Source organism: Hakea prostrata, chromosome 10 (assembly GCF_041222555.1).
Source record: "Hakea prostrata isolate BN-2017 chromosome 10, UWA_Hpros_2, whole genome shotgun sequence".
NCBI classification, from domain to species: domain Eukaryota; kingdom Viridiplantae; phylum Streptophyta; class Magnoliopsida; order Proteales; family Proteaceae; genus Hakea; species Hakea prostrata.
In genome coordinates this window covers 27,577,378-27,604,352 of record NC_142609.1, presented here as the reverse complement: position 1 = coordinate 27,604,352, position 26,975 = coordinate 27,577,378, and the positions used below count along the sequence as shown (strand labels likewise).

At 36.7% G+C, this 26,975-nt stretch overlaps 1 protein-coding gene across 1 annotated transcript; it reads left to right on the top strand.

The window, feature by feature from the left end:
- On the top strand, positions 1-26,975 carry LOC149002397 (protein ZINC INDUCED FACILITATOR-LIKE 1-like; the record flags this gene model as incomplete). The annotated part of the gene is given in 10 exon segments (XM_089136267.1): positions 1-50; positions 145-220; positions 3,012-3,224; positions 5,281-5,368; positions 8,697-8,782; positions 8,900-9,007; positions 17,554-17,598; positions 17,730-17,818; positions 22,306-22,349; positions 26,334-26,975. Coding segments are annotated over 10 exon segments (900 nt in total), but the record flags the coding sequence as incomplete, so codon positions are not given.

The window sequence follows — 26,975 nt, the reverse complement described above, 5'->3', positions numbered from 1 at the left end:
CCTGCAGAGAAATATCCCAATATTTTTCCCGAGAAGTCTGTTTTCTCTAGGTAAAGAATCTATTCATACCCTTATGCTCCTCTTATAAATAACAATGCCTCAGTTCAACTATCTTTGTTAATGCTGACAGTTTTTGTGATGTAGGTTTCCCTATGCATTACCTTGCGTTGTCACATCAGTCTTTGCAGTGGTTGTATTTATAGCATGTTTTTGGCTTCCGGTATGTCTCATCTTGCAACATTTATCGTTTCCTTTAAATGAAGATGCTGGCCTCATTGATATTGTTTTGTATATTGTATATTGTATCAGTTGAAATTCATTTGTTTCACTGTTGGAGAAGAAAGAGGAAGAAAGAAAAAATCTTCTAACAAAATACCTATCTGTGTATCATTTTTAGAAATATCAGTGTTGTTGATACTCTTTTGGCCATCTTTTCATATTATTATTATTATTATTACTATTATTAGGGAAAATTCTATACCTGTTTGTTTGTATTTGTAATGCTACTCAAGTGCACATGTTGCAATCAAGTAATAAAGTATGAGTAAGAGTAGAGCATCCATAGAAAAAATTATCTTTGCAAAAGGGATACTAATTACAAAAAAATTAATGTTAAGTATTTGGATTAATAAACTAATTACAAAAGGATAAGTAAAATAAATAAGAGATTCTAAAATCAAAGGCCCACAATAAGTAGAAACTTAATCCATGGTAAAGATGTTAGGATTCAATTTCCCTAATGCTGAATCTGGGTTGTGAATGGTACAACAAACAAATTAGAGAACCTGGAAGCTCAAAACAAAGTGTTGCACAAGTATCTTCCGATCTGCTTATGCATTCATCATCTTACTTTAATTCTAGCATATCCCTGTGGAGAAATAAACTGAGGATGCCACACCTGAGTTTCGATGGAGGCTATGTGAGGCAAGTGAATATTCCTGTCTTACTAATTAACTTAATCCACACAAGAATTTAGCTGACACGCATTGTACAACATTGGTCTATCTTCAATCAACTTCCCAGCAAATTGAAACCACAGAGTACATTCAAAGATGGGCCAGTCAATAAATGAGAATAAGCAAAAGAGAATATATTGACCACACTGATATCAAACATTTCTACAATAAACTCACAACAAGCTGAACATTCAAGCTCAAATTACAGGATTAGATACTGTATCGTCCCAGCGTAGAGTGGAATTAACTCATATTGAAGTTCAAAAACAAAGATGTTATTGTAGCTATCGTTGAAATACAATTAGCAAAAATAAAAATTGAAAAATAGAATAAAATGTAGAGAGCCAGATGACATTTCCATGTTGTACCAGCCGTATCCAGCTGCTGCTTCCTTGTTTGGCCTCTACTTTCTCCTGCTGTTTTTGCCCCCTTTCCTGTTTGGAGTCATCCACCCTTTTCTTAGATCACCTCTCTTTCTTCTTTATGTGCTAGGGTAAAATCTAGCTATAAGATTTGAACATTATTCCTTGAATTTAATGGCCAAGATCCTTTAGGTAGTAAGGCAAAAAAGTCTTTACGGTCAGCTGGCCACTTTTGCTAATGTCACTTGATGTGTGCCATGTCTGCTTGAGTGTCTCAAACCTGGGAAATAATGTTGGGACATTACTGTAACTTTATTGCAGCAAACTCTGAAGTTCAGATTTTTGTCACCTTCCCACATCTCATGCCATGTCTTTCTTCAGTATGATGCTTCACTTCCTACAAGGTCAAAAAATAAGATTCATTCATTCCATCTTAATTAAAGAAAAATTCCAACAAAAAATAAAATAAAAGAACTAATCTAACCTTAAGATGCTAAGACTTTATACTACCATTAAGTGATAGCATCCACCAGAAAAATAGGATGAATCACTGGTATATCTAAGCATAAAATCATTAGAAATAACTCTATTTCCTAGAGTTAACAGTCCCTGTATTTACTCTCTGTTTATTGTTACTCCCTTCTCAAGAGTTTCACCTTTGCGTCCCCAAGAAAATGAACTATCATCTCTCCTAAAATTTCAAAATGGCCAAATTACCCTTCATTTATGCCTCTTTAATGGATTAAAGCAATTTCTTTTTTCTTTTTCCTTTTCTCACTCTTTTATAGGAACCCATCATGTAAGATATTCTTTTCCCTTTCACTCTCTTTTATAAGAACTATTTATTTTATTTTTATTATTTTTTTTTTTGTGTCCTCAGAGACTACATGAACTGCCCGATTGACCGATGGCTCTAACATGGCTGATTTGCTTGACCTTCAACATTTATTCAGAATAAACTAAAGGTTTTTCCTTTTTAGTTGCATAGATTATTATAAAAGTAGAGAAATAAAAAAAGATACATTTAATCATGTTTACTGGATTTAATAAAGATGGTGAAAGAAAAAAGAAATATAATCAATGGATTCCTTTAAGCAGAAGCAAAAAAAGGAAAAAAGAATTAAGAAAGGAAAATTAATAAACAAAATCATTCTATAAAAGAAGAAGAAAGGAAAACCCTTAAAAAATGCATGTGATCATGTAAAATGGATTCCAATAAAAGAGGTAGAAAAGAAAAAGAGAAGAAAAAAAAAAAAGAAAGAGAGAGAGAGAGAAGGAAAAACAGATGAAAAATTCAGCATAATCAATTAAAGCCTTAAAGGGTTAAAATAGAGGGTAATGTGACCATTTTGAAGAGTTAGGGGAGAATTAGAGTTAATAGTTCACTTACGGGAAAATTAGTGGTGAAACTTTTTAGAGTGAGTTAGAATAACTAGAGAGTAAGTATTGGGGAGAGAGACAAAAATCCCTTAATATCATTTTGAGAGTGGAGAGTTTCTACTAATGTTTGTGTTTACATAGTTTCAATTCATTTTGTTTTAGCATAAATCTTGTTATCTTGGTGAGAAAATTACTGTCTTGTTAATATTTAGTGCCTCAATCATCTAATAGGTTTGGTGGAATCTTCAGACTTTATAGAATAATTTTTGCTGCCTGAATTACTTTTCTTACAAAACTACTACTACTACCATAGGAAACGTTGCATATGCACAAGGGAAAAAATGAAGAACGACACAACTCATATGATGCTTTAGAGGCTCCTTTAGATGTTTCTGATGCCAAAGAAGTGACAGATGAAATTCAGCGAGGTGGAACACCTAAGGAGAGCCTTTTAAAGAATTGGCCTCTAATGTCAGCTATTGTTGTATACTGTGTTTTTTCACTTCATGACATGGCCTACACAGAGGTAATATTCAAGTTTTATATTATTGTTGTTTGAAATGGCTTGACTTGGAAACAACTTATGGTATTGTGACTCAATTATATCCTTTAGTCCTTAATTGATCCCTGTGTAGTTTAATGGTTTTTCAAATGCTGTTGTGAATGATGATAATTCATTAAGTGCAGTCCTTATTTTACCAGTCAGTATGCAGTTGTATATGGATGGCAAAGAAATACATGTTACTCTATGCAACTGTTATTGTTTGGCCGTTTTAATGATGAGACATACTTGGGATGTTGGAACCCAGTTGGTCCCACATGACCGGAAAGCGGTTCACATTGTCTTCAAGATTTAGGACTTGGGATCAGGCATTGGATCAATCTCCGCTTAATTCGATAATAGTAATCTGAACATCAAGAATATAAGCAGGGTGTTTAGGGTCAACCATTGCCAAAACAGAATCAAGTATATTCCTTACAAATGTGACACATGTCAAAAATCAGCAGGATCCAAGATCCGTGGACTACAGGCCAGGGGCAGAATCCCACTAATTCAGCAGAAAAAAATGAAATAAAATACTTGTACCAATGAGTAGAGTCAAATCCTAAAAAAGAAGCAAACAAAGCTCGAACAGTATCACCTGAGAATGCACAACAATAGTCACATAAACATAGGAAGACAGAGTACTACCAGCAGCATACATGGTCCCAGTTGAGGAGATCAAAGCAATGAAAAAATTTCAAATCTTGGATCAAGTTGCTCCTCTAGGCAGGGGAAAAGCTACTCTCAGAAAAACAGCATCATTGAGTGGGTGGACCTTATGCAACATGCATTCAGATTTTGAAAGAAGAAAGTTACCTAGAAAAATAGTAACAATTGGTAATTAACAATAGTGAATCAGACTTTGAAGAATTAGATCTTCATATAATAATGGTCTGTTCACGTTCAAGTAGAATAACAGCAGCAAATAGGATCACAAGATGTTGAAGACTCTCAAAATGGAAGTTACACAAGCTCGATTCTGGGCTGTAGATGGCCTTCATATTGCTTTGATACCATGTTACAACCAACCAGAACCCAATAATTGAATGAAAAGAAGAAGTGGAGGAAGAGAAGTGAAGAAGAAAAAGAATAGGAGAGTTGCAGAGAATGCAGCTCTCCCCCTTGCACATTTTACAAGCATTGACATAGAGACTATGACTTGCTTGATTACCTAAGTTTCAATGCAAAAAAAAAAGAAAGCCCGCCCTCACTCATTTTAGAAAGATTCTAAAACCTGGTTACAAGCATTGATATAGAGACTAAGACCTGCTTGATTATCCAAGTTCCAATGCCCAAAAAAAAAAAAAAAAAAAAAAGAAAGAAAGAAAGAAAGAAAGAAGAAGAAGAAGAGACATATTCTGCACGTGTATGATCCATGTGCACTTCCCATGGTACACAAGGGTCTTGCGGCTCTTGCCCCTTTACATAGCATTTGTTGACTCTTAAATTTCTTCAAACATCTCTCCTTTTAGTTTTGATGTTACTGCAAACTGGTTAGTCTGGGGAAGGGAGCTAGAAGACAAGGGAGAAACATAGCTCAAAAACATGGTGAAAGAGCATGATAACACGAGTAATGCAAGGAGACTAGTTATGCAAAGAGAGTTAGCTAGAGTTGTGCGTTTCCACTGGAGATGGCTCAGGCTTTGCTGCAAATCTGGTTTGGAAAAGAAATGAAGTAGAAAAGGGTATCAGTGGTATTTTGCCTAAAAATTAAGTCATTGCACAGTAGGGTTAAAATGTCTTTTCCTCCTAAAGACTAACAGTCCTTTAATAGTGTTAGTTTGCTAGACCTAAATTTTATTTAGCCAACTCCTCCTCCCCATGGATGCATGAAAATTAGGGGATTGCACCTAAAAAGCTCTAAAACTAGTATATGATTTGTTCAACATATATGCAAGTATTTGATTTTTGCTGAATCATTTAGTCTCAGGAATCATGTCATAACTTCCACAAATGTATCATGTAAGCCAGGTTACTGGTTCCTATTTTCTGCCTTCATGAATTGGCTATTATTGATTACCAATTTTTTATTCCTCAGATATTTTCTTTATGGGCTGTCAGTCCAAGAAATCTTGGAGGATTGAGTTATTCAACTAGTGATGTCGGTGACATTCTTTCTGTCTCAGGTATGTTTTAGGCAAAGCAAATTGCCTATCATCACTTGTCGTTGTGTTCAAATTCTGTTGTGCCTTTTGTTATTGATAGTCTGATAGATGATTTGCTTATAATATATAATAAATTCCTATTCATGTGTCCAGATCCTTGTATTTTTAGTGAACATGACTGGGGTTAAATCATATTTATCATAAAATAGAAAACATCGTATCATGCTGGATTTTATTAAAAACAAGGTAATTTTCATGTGGACCCCCTGAGGTTTGACCTATATCACTATTGATTAAAAAAAAAGCAATCTTTTGCATTTGCCTCCCCTAAGGTATGCAAAAAAGACCAACTAAGGACACATTGTTACCCATCAAACGGTTTCCATTGCTTTAATATTTTTATGACCAAAATACCCCTGTGCCTTTTTAGAATCTTTTACATTGATCCAGACATAAAATGATCATAAAACCCTTATCTTAAATAAAAGAAATGAAATTACTATTCAGCAACCCCATACCCTATTCTCAAACAATTATATAGGTGGGTGAAGGGAAAATCCCCTTCACCCATCTTCTTCCTTTTCATGGACTCCATTCCCACCTGATAAGTTGCTGGAATCTGGAAGGGCAGGTCCATGTCTCTAGTCAAAGAGCTCCCCAAGGACAGGAGAGTCCTCAAAAAGAGACACGAATGACTGTGAGGCTGCCATCATCTCTAACAAAACCTATATTACAAATACCAAAAATCCGACACCTGAACAACTGAAACCTAGACTAGAATCAAAGACTCTACTCACAACTCCAAACCATCACTGAAATCTTTAGCCATGAAAGAAACAGAGTACAGATTCTGAAGAAGAAGCCAAGAACCCTCATCAATAATAATACTTTAAGGGTTTCACATGAATTGGTTCAGAATCCAAATCCAAAGCTTAAAAGTAAATCCAAACCCCTAACATAGTAGTAGCAGAGACATGACAGAATCTGATATAGACTACAATATTTCTTTTGGTTGAAACTTTAGCAGAATCCAAGGTAGTGAAATTAGGGAAAGAGGAAAGAGAACACACGGTAACCTGGATAGTACCAAGGTGTGAAATTTTGGTAAATTTTGCCCCCCCCCCCAGTTTCGGGGGGGTATTTTAGGTAATTTTGGGTCAAAAATTTGTGTTTGACCTAAGTTGCTTAACTAGTTTATTATTATGATTGTACAATCCTAACTAGTAGGAGTAGATTAGGAAACATTCAAGAATGCAAGAAATTTTCTACATTTCTACTATGATTCTCTATATTACCACCCTTATTACACCTTCACACTTCATCCTTCCATATTTACTGAGATTCACCCATCACCATCCTCATCACATTATCCTTTTGCCTCATCTTTCAATGTCTACCTAGATCGTCCAATCACCACCCTCATAACATAATTATCCTTCCAAAATTCACCTTTCCTATCTTGTATTATTTTGTAATGTTGTGTAAACCATTATGACTGTGCATTCCTAATTAGTAGGAGTAGATTAGGAAACATTCAAGAATGCAAGAAAATAGGATAGAGAACTCTGGAAAAACCTGAATAATTGCACCGAAATTCGATTATATAGGGCAATATTTCGCTGAATCTATCGCAATAAAATGAATAATCATTTCTTGCTGATTTTTCGGCGACATTTTGGAAATCTCGTTTCGGTCCCCATTTCATTTCGCTACCTACTGAACTGGCAAAATATCGCCATGTTTCGGCAATATTTCGCCACCATGGATAGTACTAGAAGTAATAATTGATAAAGTTAAATAATTTGAAATCCACAGATTTAAAGTATAAATAAGAAGAGGAATAAAGAAATAGAGGAAACTGGGTAGAAAGAAAAGCTCAATTTTGAGATAGTGAGAAAGATTGTTTCTTTTCCACTTTGCACCCAAAGTCAAACTAATTTCTGAAGAACTCATGAGGATTGGGATATGGGTTGCTATGGAAAAAATATGCTTCAGTTCTCTAATTGAGGTGTCTTGGAAGCAATGGATATAAAATCTGAAGGAAGCCTCTGCTTTTCTAAGTGAACCTGCAAATTAGAAAAACTAAAAAGGAACAAAAACTATGAAACTTGAGGATGGCTTTTTGCAGTCCCAAAGGTCTGAAAGAAGATGAGAAAATAAGAAGAGTTTCAGCTGGGTGAAGATGGGGGCAATAGTGTTTTGATTTTTCTTTTCTTCTTTTGTAGTGGATGATATCCGGTAGGGTGGGGCGGCAGTGGTGGGTGATTTCCAGCCTGGTGAAGGGACCCTTTCACCCATCTTTAGAGTTGTTTTGTAATCTCATTTTTTACATTAAGATAAGAATAATATGGTCATTTCATGTGTTAAGAAAAAAATCTAAAAGGGCATGGATATTTTGGTCATAAAAAAAATACTAAACTAACAGTGTTTCTGTTAGTTATTAATTGAGTGTCCTTAGTTGGTCTTATTTGGATACCTCAAAGGAAGCAAATGCAGAAGATTACTTTTTTTGGACCAAAAGTGACATTGGTTAAACCTCAAGGGGGTCTAGATGAAGATTACCCTTAAAAAATTAACAAAGATCTTCATAAAGGACTAAAATTAAATAATTGTCCTAGTATAACATATTTTGCATTCCCTTAGTCAACTTGTTGACATGCTTTAGAAGGTATAATTAAATTTTTTGGAGTATCATTGAGTATTGCTATTGTTTCATTCTCAAATTACATGCTTCAATTATCTTGTTATGCATTTTGTGCCTCAGCAGAGTCAATTCTTTTGATTTCTTCACAAGCATTTAAGCTCACCTCATTGGAAATGACCAGGTGAAAGTAGTTGGGCAGTGTTAGATGTATGATTCCAATAGTTAAATGGGGACTTAATGATGAAGTGTCGGTTGTGAAACAAAGAATTTGTCAAATATACATGTAATATTATATAATTAAACTAAAAAAGATTTGTATTTTGCTCCAGAAAGTGAGTTGGTTTGGGAGTTGCTCCCATAAGTGATAAGCTTCGAGAAAGTTGTTTGAGGTGGTACGGCCACGTTCAACGGAGACCTATAAATGCCCATGTACGGAGAAGTGATATAATCCATATTGAAGGAACTAGAAGAGCTAGGGGTAGACTTAAGATAACCTTAGGAGAAGTGGTGAGAAAGGATATGTATAGCTTAGGCCTTGTATCTAGCATGGCCTCGAACAAAACTGATTGGAGGGCAAGAATCCATGTAGCCGACCCCATTTAGTTGGGACAAGTTCTTATTGTTGTTGTTGAAATTGAGTTTTTGTGTTGTTGCATTTCTTCCCCTATTATTTGTAAGTAAACTAATCAATTACATGACTTTTAGGTTTTGGTCTTCTTGTCTTTCAACTATCCCTATTTCCGTTGGTAGTAAAGGTGTATGGAGTCCTAAATGTTTGTCGAGTTGCAGCGGTATGTGTCTGACACCATCTTTTGTAAATTGATGTAATCTGTTGCATGACATTTTCTTTCAGCATAATGTTGGACAAATGATGCTGACATTTGTTCTGTTGGCGCTTCTTTTTCAAGGTCTTATCAATACTCCTGCTGTCAAGTTACCCCTACATAGCAAATCTATCTGGGTTCAGCCTTGCTCTGTTGATAAATTGTGCATCTGTATTGAAGAACGTCTTCTCAGTAAGTTCAAAATTCTATTCCTCTGACAGAGAGCAGAAAATAAAAATAAAAGGATTTCTCAATGAATATATCATGTCCTTCAATGGATGATACGCTTGAACTACTTGAATTGATCACATGTTCATACAATCCATGATGCAGGGGGAGCCCTAGAAACTAGGGGACCTACAAAGCTTGTTACTGGACTTTTAGGGTGGACAACTATTCTTGTTAGTTACTTAAGAAAAGAAGAAATTGCAGCTGCCCTGATCTGATTAAACATGCAAATAAAAACAATTAAAGCAGAGGAAAAACAACTTCAGTCCTAACTGATGAACATAACCAAAGAAGAATAAAATAGGGAAACAAAGGGATAAGGGATCATGGCTTCGTAACCGTAGTTTGAGGACACATTATCAATATTCCTGAAAAGAACAGTTGCTGTCCTGGTCAAGATCAGAATTCTAACAAGAAATTCAGCAAACAACAATGCAAGAAATGTCAGAAATGTATCTTAAATGAATCTACTGCAAAAAGAAAGGACTATAGGACAGGAAATAAGTTTACCTGCTGTCTCTGATGGGGCTGCAAAACAATGGTTAGAAAAAGACGAAAGCAACACAAGAAAAAATATCTATGCGTAACAAGGAAAACAAAGGAACTGGAAAACAGAGAAGGCACTATAGGTAACAAGGGAACAAAAGAAACTAGAACATGGAAAAGAACTACAGGTGGGGAAACCAAGGAACTATTAAAATTATTTATGGGAAATAAATGGGAAGTTTTTTTTTTCCTTTATTCTTTTTTTTGTGAAAAGGGACAAAGAAAAGGAAAGAAAGGCAACAAGAATGCTGCTGAACAGAAAAAGAAACTGGTGGGGGACTTGTATCATGCAAGCAAGAGAAAAGAAGGGAAGAAGAGATTTACCGTGAGAAGAAAGGAAGAGAGAAAAATGCCAAGAAAGAGAAAGACATGAGAAGCCTTCATTCAATAATTCATTCATTCGAAATCATCCATTGATTCCCAATACAAGGCTTTAAGTCATTTGATCCATCCCAACCCTATGGCTGAATCCCAAGTAAACCATAAATAACTCTCTACCCAAATCTAATATGTAGGCAAAGTTGGAAACCCCAATATATAATTAAAAAAAGTTACCATGGCCTAAATATACCCATGGATCAACCCAAACCCAAAACAACATGAAATTGGACCAACAATAATCCATGCTCAACCCACAAGGACTCAAAACATGTTGAATTAAATAAAAGTTAACAGCAAACCATAGCCAACCCACTGTGGTTCAACAAAGAAAATAACAAACTGCCTATGGGCAATGCTCCCCGTCGAACCATAGGACTCTAGCAGTCTAATCTCCTCTAGACTCGTCGTCCATCCACATAGATGCTGTCGTGGGATGATCTCTACGCCAGTGTTGTTGGTAGACTCGAAACTATCAACTGATGTCCTTGTCAACCCATCATCAAACTCTGGCTTGGTCCAATATTTTATGCTTCATTCCATGTCAAATCTTTAAACCATCATGTATTGGGCTCTCAACATAGAATAGCAGGTTATTGAAGTCTTCAAATTTTAAGCGAGAAAAAGTGACTCAGAAACAAATATTTGTGTTTTTGCATCAAAAGATGGGTGGAGCCATATGTTCTCATTATATATAGTGACATGATAAACATGGAGCCCTTCATGGCTGCTACCTAATCGTGCCACTCAAAAAAATTCCTATGGTCTTTTGCTACATAACTCATCTGGCAGACAGTATATGCTTATAGGTTAGCCTTGTATACCCATTCACATTTTATGGAAGATGAGAATGGCATGCTTTATTTTTTTGATTGTCTTGTTTGGATCACTGTTGCTTCTTTGTATGTATATTCTCCATAGGTTGTCCTACAATGGTAAAAGTAATTTTCAAAACTCAAAAGCTGCTAATCTATACATATCTCCATTGACACGTTATCTCTTACAATTTATTTTTGTGTTATAATCTTCTTCCTAGTCCTGCTTGTCTTGTTCCACCTATTGTTATTGTGCCTGGTTTATTTATTTATTCTATGTGCCATTTATATCTCTAACTGGGACCTGACCTAACTAAGGCACTACCACACCTTGTTCTCAATATGTGTACACACCATAGTTCTAGAGGAAGGGGTTGACCTGCCTTGCGTTTTCTACCACTCCTTTCACAATCTTCGATTGGCCCGTGTCCTTCAACATCAAGTCAATATAGTGTGTAGCCCATGGAGTCCCAAGGCACTTGTATATGGGGTTCGTCATTTGATCCTATCCTTCTTAAAGTTGGAGCCATTATCAGTAACTATCTATACCACATTATTCACTCTAGCCTCTCAGGCCACCTAATTCAATAGTTTGCGGATGTATTTTGCATCCTTTTTCTCTTTGGATGCATTAGCAAACTTGAGCAACACTATCCTCCCATCACAGCTCAACTGAAAATTGATGATGGACTCTAGTGGGACCAGTCCAACCATCGCATATCATTGTTACCCTATGGTTCTCCCACATGGGCTTCAATTCATCAATGAATGTCTTCAAATCTTCGTTGTGATACGGCAATACACATTATAGATCTTCTTGATGGTATCAAGCTAGAAGAGCATGTTCTTCCAAAATACCCTGATTTAATGCCAAAGAATTTCCCACCACTACTGTATAATATTTGTCTCTACTTGGTGCTAAATAAAGCATTCATACCTCTTTGGATCTTTCAAATATTTCATAAATGAGGCATTCTAGAGAGTCCCAATGACCAATCCTCACATGAATTGTTGAGTATCCTAGAAGTCCAACATTGATTCCTTCAGACTTGTCAATTGGGCAACTACGTCTTATGAGGTTGGCCCCTTGACTCCGGTCCCAGCATTACTGATCTCATCAAACGTCATACTGTATTATGGCCCCTGGGTTGTAGTAGCAGGAATTGTAAAAAGCCCATTTGAAGAAAGCAATCCCAACTTTTTCCTTCACATTCCTTCACATTCATTCACATATACTTCAACTTCTTCTGTAGTTCTGTTTCTTATTTGACTTTGAAAAGTGTAAGAATCTGTGTGAATGGTCTCTACATCTTGGTCATGTATGGGAGTGCTTCTGCTTAGACTTTAGGACCATGGGGGCTGTGCGATTAAGATGGGATTTGGCTTTGGGGTCCTCACACTTTGGACCTCCTCAGTGGAATGTTTGGGTTCCCATGTGAACCCTCTTTTCTTGTCCTCTTAGGCTTCAGGTCATATGTGGGTGGTGTAGATGAACTTGCTCCTTTTGTCATCAGTAGGCTTCTCATCTCATCCATCCTTTGTTGCTACTTGCCATCATGGCTCTTCTCATATGCTCAACTTCTACTCTAGACTCTTGAAACCCCAAACTCATTTGGTTTCTCATTATAATCTTGCTCACCTAGGTTTGGCAGCTCATATGGACATGCATGCTCAAACTCCTCTCATTGTACCCTCTTTTCTCTCCTCACTATTCCACCCCTAAGATGTTGTGCTATGGCTACCTTTATCTATTCTGGAACTTTTGAGCAATTAGTGACATTTTTGTCCCCACCAACTAGATGCCACTTTAATCTAGTGGCCCCACCTCCTCCAATTTGTTTCTTGCAATAGTAACACCCTTACTTTTTCTTATCTACAATCAATGGCCTCGTATGCAGCTAAGCCATACCACTCATCTTTCTATAGAAGCAACTGAGTGACCTGAGGAATACCAGCCATCTTTCACTCTCCAAGTCTAGAAATTTTGGCTTTTTAAAACTATCTATTGTAATTATTATGTTTTTTGTTAATTACATTATTAGCTAAATCTAATTAATATTCATAATCATCATGATCATAAACCAAACTAATAATTACATTTGTACTTATGCTAATATTCTTTGAAGGTTATTGAATCTGTAAATATGAAGTAGTGGCAGCTGAAGTAGTATATTCCCGATGAATCTATGAAGTGGCTGCCCTGTCTCACCATGTTGTTTTAGTATATGTGTGTCCCATTATGGATTTCCTCCTTATGTTGACTCTAATTTGGAGAAAATCTAAATGGTTGATCAGAGGATCAAAAGAGGATGGCGATGAGAAATGAACTTAGATTTTATCATAAGGTCTCATCTAGTTCACCGCTAGGTAGTCCTATTGGGTTCGTTTCATAGGATAAGTCCTAACCCTGTTGATGTCATTGTCAAAGGTTCAGGGTAGATGTTTTTAAGTTCTCTGTTTTTTTCTTCCGTATTGCTTCTGGTGCCATTTTTGACCAAGTAGCTATATCATCTTTGTATATTCTTATCTCCTTGCTGTTTTAATACAAAAATTTAGCCGTAAAACTAGAGGTTGAGCTGATGAAGGTTATGCAATCTGTAGTGGCAGCTGAAGTAGTATATTGTCAATAAATCCTTATGTTGTTGTAGTATAGGTGCGTTCCCAATGGATTTCCTGACTTTGATTTGGAGAAAATCTAACTGGTTAATAAGAGGATCGGAAGAGGGTGGAGATGAGAAATGAATGTGGATTTTAACATCATCAACCTGCTCTAGTGGTTTGGAATTGGGATTGCTTGCTCCTTCTTTGGTCCCCTATTGTGTGTCCTTGCTGAATGGCTGGATTAGAGAATGGTCTACAGAAGGAATGTCTTGTATCCCAGGGTAGCTATCACATCCCCCCAGCCAATACCCATTTTACCTGAATACCCAAAGGTGTGATCCACTGCCCCACAGATCAGGTCTTAGACAATCACCAACCATTCCACACAATAGTCCAATCATGAGCAAGAATAAATCAATATAATAATATTAATAAAGAATTAAATCAAATGTTAAGGATCTCAAAACAAAATCGAAGTGCGGAAGTGATGTTCAAATCTAAAGCTTAAAACTGAAAAGAATAAAGGAAAGGAAAGTCAAAATTATCTTAAAAGTATTACATTAGGTAAGTATCCTTAAGTAAAATATAGTTATTAAATTCAAAGATCTCAATATCGCGAACGGTATAGATCAGCTTATGAGTCAAGCTAATTTTGGTACACGCAGTTGAGACACGAACATTCTTAACCGTGAACGCTAGTCGCCAAATCTTGTACACCGTAAGGATCGATTGTCGGTGTCTCGTATTCTTGGATTTCGGTAACATCTATATTTGCAACAAAGTCTAAAGCAACAAATTTCCCCAAAGGGTGAGCTCAAAAGAACTTAGCGACTAATTCACAAACAAATAACCAATATCATAGTCTAAATCAATACATTACATGATGCAATATAATATAAGACAAAATGCAAGTATGCAACCATACTCTAACAAATGCTAGTCTCTAATGGCAAACACCCATTAAGATAGAACACCAGCCTCCCCTGGGTAGGTCTTGTCACTCTGATCTCTCACGGGTTGGTTATTGGTCTTGAGATCCTGGGTAAGGGGTCAAGGCATCCCTCTCAGACTATCACAATGGCTAGGGTTTAGGTCACCGCTCTCTCACCACCATTGGTATGAGTACTAGCACGTGTCTGGGTTATACCTAGCCCAATGCAAGTCAACTACTCAGTCACATCAACCTAAGTTCAGATCCTTCCCCTCATGCATCTCATAATCTTGGTTCAGTATCCTTCCCTACTAAAGTCATTGTATCCTATGGCACCAACCAACTCGCACTACGCTGACTTTTAACCTTATTGGTCATCCACATATAATGGACAAAAAGCTCTCATGTCCTCTCACAGGTTGGCTACCAGTTTTGAGTGCCCATGAACCCAAGTCTATTATATGCAACCTTACCAATGAATGACCCCCACAATGTGGTTGTGTCCTCTCACGGGTTAGTTACTAGTCTTGAGCGCCCACCACCCCACACTGCTGCCACGGGTCACTCGACATCAATACCCACGCTGATAGGGTGTGATATGATGGAGTTTTTAACCAAACTCAACTATACTTTCCTAGTTATGACATCCAGTAATTGTGAAAAGTGCCAAGGGCATCATAGGATTGTATTCCATACTACCTCCATTGATGTCCCAAGACAGAAACACTCGAATGGTATTCCCCAATTCACAATCACAATCTACATTTGCATTACGAGATGGATTCAATCACATTCTTAAGGCATAAGTCATTTTAAGTCCATACAGTCACATGTTGATCATATATCAATAACATCATTAATCATCTATATTCTGAAATTTTAGAGTCATAATAATCATTCCTAAACCCTAAAACAACAATTTTTAATCATATAATCAAGTTTCATGGCAATCATGAATGTAACGATGGTTATGTGCAAGTGAACATCCTCACCTTGCTATCGATTTGTAACCTTAGAAAATTAGGTCAAAGAGTATGATCATGCTTCCTAAAAAGTCCTATTAACATGTTGGTTCAAAGTTAGAAACAACCTTAGAGGTATGGTGTTGAAAATAGAAACAAACAATCAACAGTGGGTGGGTTGGTCAAGTGGGTTGCTTGGGGCAACCAGAACAATCAACCTGACCATAAAAATTGCCAAAGCTTGGGTGGGTCTTTTGGGGGCAACCAGGGCAATCAACCAGCCTTTTGTGTATAGACAAATTTGGCTTAGGTTCGACCAAAAACTTCTCATTTGGGTTCTAAACTACTTCAAAATTATTTAGAAAATTTTGAAATCATACTAGAACATGACCTATGATAGTTTAGATATCAAACAAAAAGAAAAAAGAATGAAAACCTAATGAATCCTATTTTAGGTCTTCTCCGAAATCTAATTGCAAGATTCACGGATGAGCCAAAGTGAATGGGGATTCACTCTAGAGTAAGGAGGATAGAAGAATTAAGTTATTACAGCAAGTAGAAACCTTCATCTAGGTATTGGTAGTGGGAGGAATCAATCAAAAGAGGAGAACTAGAATGAAGAAGATGAATACTAACCTTTAAGAAAGCGAAACGACATTTAGAAACCTTGACGGATGCTCTCCACACCTTCCTTCACCTTAGGGAGGGTTCTCTTGAGGAGCTCTGACGTTCTTTGATGGCTTTAGAACATAATAACACGTTTTAGAACAAAAAATCATTAAATAGGGCTTCAAAAATAACTTTTCCAAAAATACCCTTTTTCCCGAAATGGGTGGGTCATCTGGGGCGACTAGGGCAGGCAACTCACCCCTGGTACTTTTGTTCCAGTAGTGAAATTGAGGCTCTGCATGCCCTAGCTCAATCTTAGGGCTTATTCTATTTTATAGAAGGGTCCTACTTGAGTTTTCGGGACCACCTACATGTGTCATCACTGTATTGTTGATCCATCTACCAAGTCCGTCAATGTCCAAGTTAGATCTTCTTCCAAATTCTGACTGAACTCCCAACTTAGCATCATCTCCATCTACTTCCATTGGTTCGGAATTCAATCCAATGGTTTCAACTTGGATGGCCCACAGTTGCCTTCTACCCGCACTCCGGGTTTTCGGACATATAATATTGATTTCCGGGTTAGGCTTTTGGGGGATTTCACAGTAGCTGATCCTATTTGTGGTGTGGTAGTTTATTTCAAGGGGAAGGATTCCATGCATCTTTCGCATTTAGTGAAACCAGCAGATTGAATAGCAAGAAAGCCATTAGGCGATTTCATACGGTGTTTTGTGGAGCCTGATATTAGGGTGCATAATATTAATAGTGTTCTGGTAATGTCAAGTGATTTAGTAAATGGGTGAGGACTTCTGTTTGGTATTAAAAAAAAAATACAGGTTGGTGCAGTGGTAAAGTTTTAAACCATAGGGGGTATCAGCAGGACAAGGTTTGTAGAGAGTTTGTATATGGACCATATGAAAAATACACTGCATCCAAAGTATACAGGTTGTTTGTTTGAGTCATGATCAATACAATAATTTTATCCATAAAGACTAAGGCTCTTTTTGGTATCAATTATCATTCTCAATTATGAGAATTTTTTATTATTTTAAATTGTTTGGCATCTATTATCAGTTTTATTTTTATCTAAAATAATAGAAAAACCTCCAAAATCCATAATAGACAAAATTTTTGTCTATTATTGATTGTGGTGAGAATTTCATTCTCTTCATTTATGCACAAGTTTACTTAAACTCTTTGAGTAAACTTTTATAGTTAAGATGAGGGTAAAATTGAAATACACATTCTTTATAAAAATCATACTTTTTTTCCCTCTTATCTCACTTGCTTACTATTATTTTCTAACAATTTGTTATTTTGACACCAAACTTATTTTTCATTCCATAATTTATTTTCAATAAAATTCACCTAACCATTTTTCATTCTTGACCAATAATGAGTTCTTGTACTTATTTCTTTTAAATATGCAAATCATAGAGAATGAGAATTGATACCAAAAAGAGCCTAAAAGGTTGCTGCAGTTCCCAAAAACAAAGGGTACCCTTAGAACTGCTCACCTCATGTAAATTTGGTGCTCCATCCAGTCTTTTATAAAATGTTTCTTTAATTAGTCATATGTAGACTGTAGTTTCATAGAATATATGCCCTTCTTTTTTCCTTTTCCTGTTTCCCTTAGACCCTTACACATGATTTATCTAAATTTAACAGGTCTCCATTGTCACGGGAACATTCATTCTACAGAATAATGCAGTGGTGATGCTTCAATCCTTTTGGCTTTATCCCTATTGTCTTTTGTTTCTTACTATCTTTGCTTAAATAGAACTTTCAGCACTCAATCATATTTTTATTTTTATGCTTATTTGAGTTATCCATTTTAACAACAGGATCAACACCAACGAGGAGCTGCAAATGGCATCTCTATGACAGCTATGTCTATTTTTAAGGCAGTCGGTCCTGCTGGAGGAGGCGCACTGTAAGTAAATTCTTGAAACGATATGCATGTGTCATTTTAGGTTCTCTTGAAACGATACGTGCTGACATGAACCTTGAAAATTTCTATTGACATTATCAGTCAACGCAACCTTGAGACAGATCTATATTAATTGAAACTGTTGAGTCGCAACCTGTAAACAGAGAGCAGAAGCCAGTTAAGCAGAGCATGAGACTGTTCTGGCAAGATCAGTGGGTACCTGGTTCATTACCCAGTTGAGGCAGGCAGACTTAGCACTTTCATGGCTCCATGCTTTTTCTGTTCCCTCCAACACCAGAGGCTGGTGGACTCTACTCCCCTTGCCTTTCCTACATAAGTCCTTTGCCTGCAGTCTCTGCTGACTTTGTCTCCAGCTTCTCCCACTGTCATAATGGCCTGTCTGTCTACTCTCTTTCTGCCTCACCTAAGGCTTGAGTGACTGAACTAAATGGATGGTAGGGGTCGTAAGAGTAGAACAAGTTATACAGAAACAGACTTCTGAGATGACAGTTGTCAATATTTGCCTAGACTTCTTGGTGGTTTCTTTGGTGTCTGGGTGGCCGTCGCCCAGGTGGTATCTACCTAATATAGAAAGTCTGATGTAAAATAAAATTTGTTTGACCAGTCAAACTTCTTAGATAATAAAAACATTACCTAATTTGATAATAGTTTAATGCCTTCCTCGTTTGGAGCACCCTCCCCCTACGTATGATGGGTTCTAGGTGGCTGCCTATTATGTACATTTCTTCTCTATTATACAAAGCTTATCAACCCACAGAAAAGAAAAATAATAAAAACAAAAAAGTAAGTTGACAAGAGTTAATTGCTGTTGATGTATACATTGAAGTTGTCCTTCCCTAGAACTCTTTTTGGTGAAATGCTGAAAAAGTAATGAATGTGGTGGTATTAAGAGCAGGAAGCTCAAATTTTAGAATCATGGGAAATGCATGGGAAATTTTTTCCCTTCATGGTATTGCATGATGGAAATGCTAGGTGTGCTCCATGTGTGATGAACATAGTAGAAAATCTTGATGAAATGGAAACTTCCGGAGTTTTATGTGTCCAAGACAAACTGCTAGTTCACATGCCAAAAAACAGGATATTGTTAATTTTAGTAAATATGTTGAAATCTTGGAAATTTGGAAATTCAGTGCTCAGAAATAAATAGTAATCGCAAGCATATGGATAACTGTAACTAAGGGGTCAATCACAGGGAGGTATGCCACTCTGTCTTGCTCACTTTAAGTAACATGAAAGTGAGATGGATCTTTTAACTAATTATAGTAAATTAATGATCCCAACATATTCAACTAAAAATAATGGTCTTGATCAACACTTCTAAAAGAATTGGAATTGGAGTGAAAAACTAAGATAACCAACATAGCCTAACCATTCATCATCTGTGAGTAATAATATTGTAACAAAAGAAAATAACTGAAAGCATTAAACAAAGGTGGATTTTTAATAAGAGAGAACCATGACTGTTGGCATCTCTAATAAAGGATCTATAGGGGAGGGGAAACATTAACATAAAGTAGCTACTAGCTAAAGGTTAAAATCTTGAAATAAGAATTGTCTAGTAAGAAGATGGCTTTAGGAGGGGGATGGAAAAAGTATTGTGGAAGCCTGCTTACCTGGATTTCAATCCTTCAATGAAAAACATGGTTGATTTGAAATGTTACCAGCCCTGAAAACCAGATCTGGAATAAACCAAATCTCAAGTTGCTAGGTCCAGAGAAAACAAATCATGGAGAAGAAAATCGCACTTGAAAGAGATGCTTTAAGGACTTGCATTAATTATATAAAAAGATCACGAACTACTTGAATCCAAAACAAGAAGAACTGATTCTTAATTATATTCAAATAAATCAACTCCTGAACATCGTGTCTAACGCTTCAAAGAAAATAAACTAACACCATGGGAGCCTTAAATTAGAGAAAGAGATAATGCTTAATTTCAAAGAGGAGTAAGTGTTTGTTCAAGGGAAAAGGAGGGTGTATGTATAGAGAGGGGTGGGGGAGAGAAAATTCGGGAAGAAGTATACAAAGTTGTGAATAAAGGAAATAAAATAATAACTCATATAAGAGGGGAAGAGAAATTGGGGGGGGGGCGACCGAGAAAATGGAAAGGAATTAAAACGGGTTGAAGAGAATATAGAAGGGAAGAAAGATAGAGGATTAGTGGGAGGAGAGAGAAAAAAGGAAAGAAGGAAGAGAGGGATCAATGAGAGGTCATGATGAATAATAGAGAAATAATAAGTAAGGGAAGAATATGGGATAACATGAAGGTATTGAAAGTGGACAGCTCATGGAGGAGAGGGAATAAAACATAAAGGAGGAAAATCATACTCCTTGACCACGTGTGGATCCCATGTGTGTATACTTGGCATCTCCTTGAATTTCAAAAGTAAAGATACAGGAAGCATGATCAGATTTCAGTTCTTGATCATAACTGACATATTCGATGCCAAGTATACCCTGGATAAATGTATAGTTGTCCTAGCTTGCATTTGAGCTCACTCATAGCCCGTGAGTTGTTTCTTGCCTAAAAAAATTTATCACATGTATGGGTGCCAAAACTAATGTGTACTCTTCTTGCGTCATGTCCATGTTGCTCAGAATTCAGCCTTCTTCACAATAGGGTAAAGAAACTAGACTCATTTACGTGTAATTTGCAGATTTGGCACCCGGAAATTCCAAGCTTCTTCATTTCAGAATTTAAAAGACTTAATGTATTCATTAGCATTGATGGTTTGATAAAAGAAAATGTTAGCTTGTTTTCAAACTCGACGGACTAGGAAAAATAGCAGCAGATAGACAGCACAAAGCTAGCCGCAACTGTTGTTGATTTTTCTCTCTGAAGGGACACTCTAGAAACAACACAAAGATGGTTCAGTTTCTGGTATACCCTATTATTACTTTGACCATGTGACAAGAAAGAAATTAATAAACATAGAAAACCAGAATGAAAAGAAAAAGTGAGGTAGTGACTGCCAAGAAAAGGAGCAATCATGTTACACAGACTCTATGCATCTGTGCATATATAAATATTCAAACGAATGCAAGAAGCTTACACCCTAGTGGAGACAGAAACTTCCCTAGTTACAACTAGTAATAGGAAATTAATAAAGTAGAAACTTAAAATTAAAAAAAGGAGGGGGGGGGGAGTCTCTACGTCAGTGCACTAGAATACCCTAAAACTGAAGCAGAGATAATAAATATTAAAACAATGTCTACCAAACACGTGTACCCAATAGTACATATGGGTCATGTGCCCCGTTGTGACATGGGATGGTAGGCTACAAAGCATTTTTAACACCCATGTAACAGAATTTACACACAATCTCAAAAGTATCAGGTTTACAATGAAAAACCTAGAACACTATGTTACCGAAGTCCCAAAGGGAACATAGAATTAAAAGTCAGAATTCATAATTTAAATAGAGGCTTCTAAGAAAATTTTTACCAGCATCCAGCAGCTAATCTTCACATGAATAGTCCATAACCCCCCAAAACTTTGTTTTGCATGAACAGTAACTTTGTATGGAAAATGTAAATCGTAGCTTCTTTTTTCCTTTATTTTCCGCCTTTGACTCTTGATTTCTTCATGCTTCTCTCTGGTCTGGGCCTGCTTTGGATGATGCTGTGTCAAACCAACTAAACTTGGCACATCATTAAACTAGGGCCTCACAGCAGTTGGATCCCGGAACCTTGCTAGGCTGTGTTTGGTAGGTGTTCCTGTAAGTACATAAGAACGAATAAGTAGCTTTGAAAAAGGAACGCAAAAGGGATGAACTTCTTCTACCCCTAATCTAATACAATAGAAACACTTATTTACAAAAAATAGAAATAGGTCTAATGAGACTAAATAATCAGGTTAGTCCCATGCGACAACCCATGATCTTTTTTCCCTGTTAAACTGCCCTATTACAACGAAAATCTATTTACCTGCTGGCTCACCGTGTGTAAACCCATTCTAAGTCTTATTTCCATGAAAATAAGTCCATGCATGTGATCCAAGTGCATCATTTGATTGATTACCAACCATTGAAGAATTCAAATTTTTGCCTCCACTATTTTCTTTCCCTTCATTAGGAAGGATATAAAATAAGTAAAAAGAATAAAGGGAAAAGACGAATGCATGTCCTAATCCGTAGCATCCAAAATAATCTTTAGCAGAAATCCACATAGTATTTCTTTTCAGTTTCCATAAGCTAGATGAACTTTCATCATGTTTTGACATAATTTTGACCCCAAAAAAGTTCTATTTTGACATAAAACCCTTGATTGGGACAATTTGTTTTATGTTCATTACAACGATGAGAATCAGGAGTAAAATTTCATTGTATTGTGTGGCTTCTGTGTATGTGTAACCTCATAATACTTTACTATTGTGGGTGACCTCAAATTTGACTAAAGCATGTAAAGAATTGACTATACTTTTTTGCTAGATAAATTTCACTTAATTAATAATAACCTCTGTATTTCAGGTTGTCTTGGGCACAAAAACGTCAATATGCTTCCTTCCTCCCAGGTACGTGATAGCTTAGTATTTTTACTAAGGTGGCTTTTTGTTTGGTGAAATTTTCCTTAAAAGAAGTATGTTTTTCTTTCCTATGCACATAGAGATAATATTTGTTGGCGTGTTCCTAAGGTGAATCCTCACATTGAGAGCCCTTCCCCTGTTCCCACACCACCACCCCCCCCAAAAAAATATAAAAAATATATAATAATATTAATATTAAAATGGCTGGGAAAAACTCTTTCCCTAGGGCAGTTTCCCAGCAATAAATCATTCTGCTGATCCTCTGAGTCCGCTCTAGAAGTTGTAGAACTGCCTCCACCATTGGAAATAAATTAGATGTTTTTCGTTTTCTATTTTAATATTGATGTATTTAGAATAGGTTTTTTCTAGGGAAGATTTGTCAATATATGGATCCCAGTCCCTTTCTGTTTTCTACTGGCTAATGGCTGTGAAAAACAGAATATTTTTTTTCGTTTGAGAGAACCAACACAAATGGTCAGGGTTTGAGTAATGAAGCCATCTCCCTGAAAAGCATGGATTAAGGTTATATACATTATCACCTTCGTAGACCCCTCAATAGTGGGAGCCTCCATGCATTGTTACAATAGGGCATACACAGTGCAAAATGCTCCTGCATTGTTGCACTGGGTATGCCTCTTTTTGGATCAGCATCAGCAAAGATGATATGTATGAGGGTGATAAGGGTATTGGAACACTGGATCTTGATTTATCTCAGTTCATTCTTACCCTTATCTTGATTTTCATTCCTAGTCTACCCTCACTCAAGTAAAATACTAATTGCTCTCTTGTCCATTGTCTTAATTAACTTTCAACTCACCCCTTGAAATTTTTGTTTCTTACCATACTGCCTCTGATTATTCAAGCTATAATTTGGTGTAACCTGGATCCAAATCATTGGAGTTCTTCAATAATGCTTGAATAGCCACTAAAATATTCATTCAATGACTTCTCAGCTTGCTTGAAACTGAATATCTTCTCATGGAGGTGATTGGTTCAGGATGTACTTACTCTTAAGAAAACTTTATTTCATATCATCTAAAACATTCGTTGCAGTAGAATGGGATATGATGTGATGATGATAGCAGAGTCCATACTAAACCAAATGTTGAGCATGGAATTTTGACATGTCCATTCTTGCTAGGGTGCAATACTACTAGGATCCTTCAAATCATTAGATGGTGGATCAGAAGCACATATTTCTCCTTCCCTTTTGTCTGGATGTGGGCCTGGACAGCTTGAGCTGATAACAAGTTGTTAGAGACACCAGTCAATTTTATACAAATCATCTGAATATGCACATTATGAAGAGGAACTTTGGTATCTGCCATGATACAAGCTTCCAATATGAAAACCATGGAAAAGCATGGAAAATGGTAACCAATTTTAGAAATTTAATTATGAAGTAGTACCACTGGTCTAAAGATAACACATCAGTTGGTAGTAGTCAAACTATATACTGAGAACAAGAAATCCAGATTTTGGGTGAGAATCAAGCAACAGCACCAAAAGCTGGTCCAGACGTCCAGTGGAGCTGAAAAACAGATTAAAGATCCCTCTATTAGAGCGTAAACAAAGTCCAAAAGGGGGGAGGACTATCTGATATATAACCTCAGTAAATTAGACCATCAGAAAGCCCCAAAGCTGGAAAATTCTGATGTCCGAAGTAAAAGAAGTACTGAAGATGAAAATAGGCCACACAAGATCCTGGTGAAATCCCAATAGAAGTATGGAAGAGCTTAGGAACCTATGGGAATGGAAGAGCTTAGGAAACTATGGGCTAGCTTGATTGACTATGTTTGTTTAATAAGATTATGAGCATAAGAAAAATGCTAGATGAATGGAGGAGAAGCATTGTGGTTCCAATTTACAAAAATAGAGGAAATATTGAAAGTTGTAATAACTATAGAGGGACTAAAATGATGAGATATACCATGGAATTATGGGAGAGAATAATTAAAATCCGTTTGTGACACTTAACCCCAAATATAGATAACCAATTTGGGTTTATGCTGGGAAAATCTACAACAGAGGTTATTTACCTAATTAGGAGACTTATGGAAAGGTATGAAGAGTATAGGAAAGACCTTTATATGGTATTTATTAATCTAGAAAAAGCTTATAATTGAGTTCCTAGAGCGTTATTTTGGCAAATACTAGAGAAAAGAAGTGTTGCAAGTAAATATGTGGACTTAGTGAAGGATATGTTTGATGGTTCAGTGACAAGTCTAAGAACAGTGGGGGGACAAAGTAATGAATTCCCAATTATATTTGGGCTACATCAAGGATCAATTTTAAGACCATATTTATTTGTACTTATAATGGATGAATTTACCAAAGACATTCAAAACGAGGTTCCTCGGTGTATGCTTTTTCCTGAAGATATTGTGTTGATAGATAAGACTTAAACAGGGATTGATTCCAAGTTATAATCATGGAGAGCAGCTTTGGAATCAAACTAAGTAGAATGAAGACAAGATACTTAGTTTGTAACTTTGGTCGTGATCGGGCAAATGACGAGGTGGTGAAACTTGATGATAAGGAGATTCCTTAGAGCAATTGTTTTAGGTACCTTGGTTCAATCATAAATAAAAAGGGTGACATCAAGGATGATGCTTCTCAAAGAATTAAAATAGGGTGGATGAAGTGGAGGGGTGCGTTCGGAGTATTGTGTGATTGACTTATTCCTTTAAAATGTGAAGGGAAGTTCTATAGGACCATATTTCAACCAGCTATGTTGTATGGAGTAGAGTGTTGGGTTGTTAAAAAGAATCATATAAATAAACATAGTGTAGCAGAAATGAGGATGCTAAAATGGATGAGTGGCTAAACTAGGAAGGATAAGATAAGGAATGCTCATATTAGAGTGGATCTTGGAGTAGCTCCGATAAGTGATAAGCTACAAGAAATTCGTTTGAAGTGGCACGACCATGCTCAACGGAGGCCTGTAGATGCCCTGTACAAAGAAGTGATATGATCCAGATTGAAGGAATTAGAAAAGCTAGGGGTAGACCTAAGATAACCTTAACCCAAGTGGTGAGAAAAGATATGCATAGCTTAGGCCTTGTATCTAGCATGGCCTCAGACAGAGCTGATTGGAAGGGAAGTATCCATGAGCCGACCCCATTTAGTTGGTACAAGGCTTGTTGTCGTTGTAAGATCTCAACTATGAACATCTCAACATCAAAGCAAGCACTTAGGAAACCAAAATGGTTGAAAGACTATAATCCAGGTGCATTGTTGCCTCTCCTTGACCATTGCAAATAGGAAGGGGGCGGGGGGGGGGGGGGGGGGGGGGGGGGGGGGGAAAAAACCAAGGCAGGAGAAGGCTGCTGGTGGCCCCCCCCCCCCTCAGTTGGACTAGAGAACTCACTCCACTCCATTGCAAATAGCAACAAGTCCTTCAATCCTATACAAAATTAAGTCCATAACCTCCTTTGAATTTCTAATATCACCTTCAAATGCTTGTATAGTGAATGAGATGTTTTCATAACTAATGGTAAATCAATTGAAGGATGCCCTAAAGCAATTTGTATTATATTAACAAGGGCAATAAGCATCATAGATTTCCATAGCTAGGAACAAAGATGATTCCCTGACTAGACAATCAAAAGATTGGATCAATTTCTGATATTCAATGCTCTGATGCCATGTAACAAGTCTTTATCATCTGAGCACAAGTGATATAATCCAGGCATTTTTCGTTTTACTTACTCTGTTGACAACCATAACCTGTCCCAGATCATAAGAAAGCCTTACCTGATGTCTGTGACGGGGTGACAAATAACCTCCTGCTTTGTGCATGTTCAAAAATTTTTAATAACCCGAAGACCTTAAAGGCTGGGATTGGCATTAAGAAGCCAAAGTGAATTTACACCTTGATTATGCTTTAGAATATTTCATTCTACTGAATCATAGGTCTGGCAGATATTTTTGCTAATCTGTTAATTAATTTGTTTGCTTGTTGTCTTGCAGGAGTTCAGATGGTTTTCTTCATACTAAATGTGGTTGAAGGGATTGGCCTGATAATGACATTCAAACCATTTCTTGCTCTACCAAGCACTAGACTACAATGAAGGCAACTATATATCAGGCTCTCAGGTTCACGACCAAACCATCAGGGTAAATGAACCTCTGCGCATTTTGACTAAAGACATTCTTTGCTGTGCCCTTGCAACAGACGATCCAAAGTTCTCATCTGGGTACCAATATGTCAATTGTCTGTCACAAAACAACAGTATAAATAGAAATGGTTTGAATAAATTTGTAAGAATATGTATGATGTCACAATCCATTTGATATAGTTGAAATAACTGAATTTTGGGTTGTGCAGTGAAGTAATGGAAACCAATGAAATTAATTTTGTGGTGGCAGAGTAGGGTTTTCATAAATATAATGATGTTTTGCATAATTGGTCATGCCCTTTGTCAAAAACATGATGCATAAGATCATATGGTTTTGCCTGATTCGAGTATTCTGTGTTTTGAAGTGATGAGCGTAGCATTTGATGTTATTATCCATTCAAAAACCATTTACTGCTTCTCCAGGTGGCTATTTGTGGACCTCCAAGTTGTTTTGTGCTTGTGTTTCAAGGGTATATTAACGTTTTGGGATAAT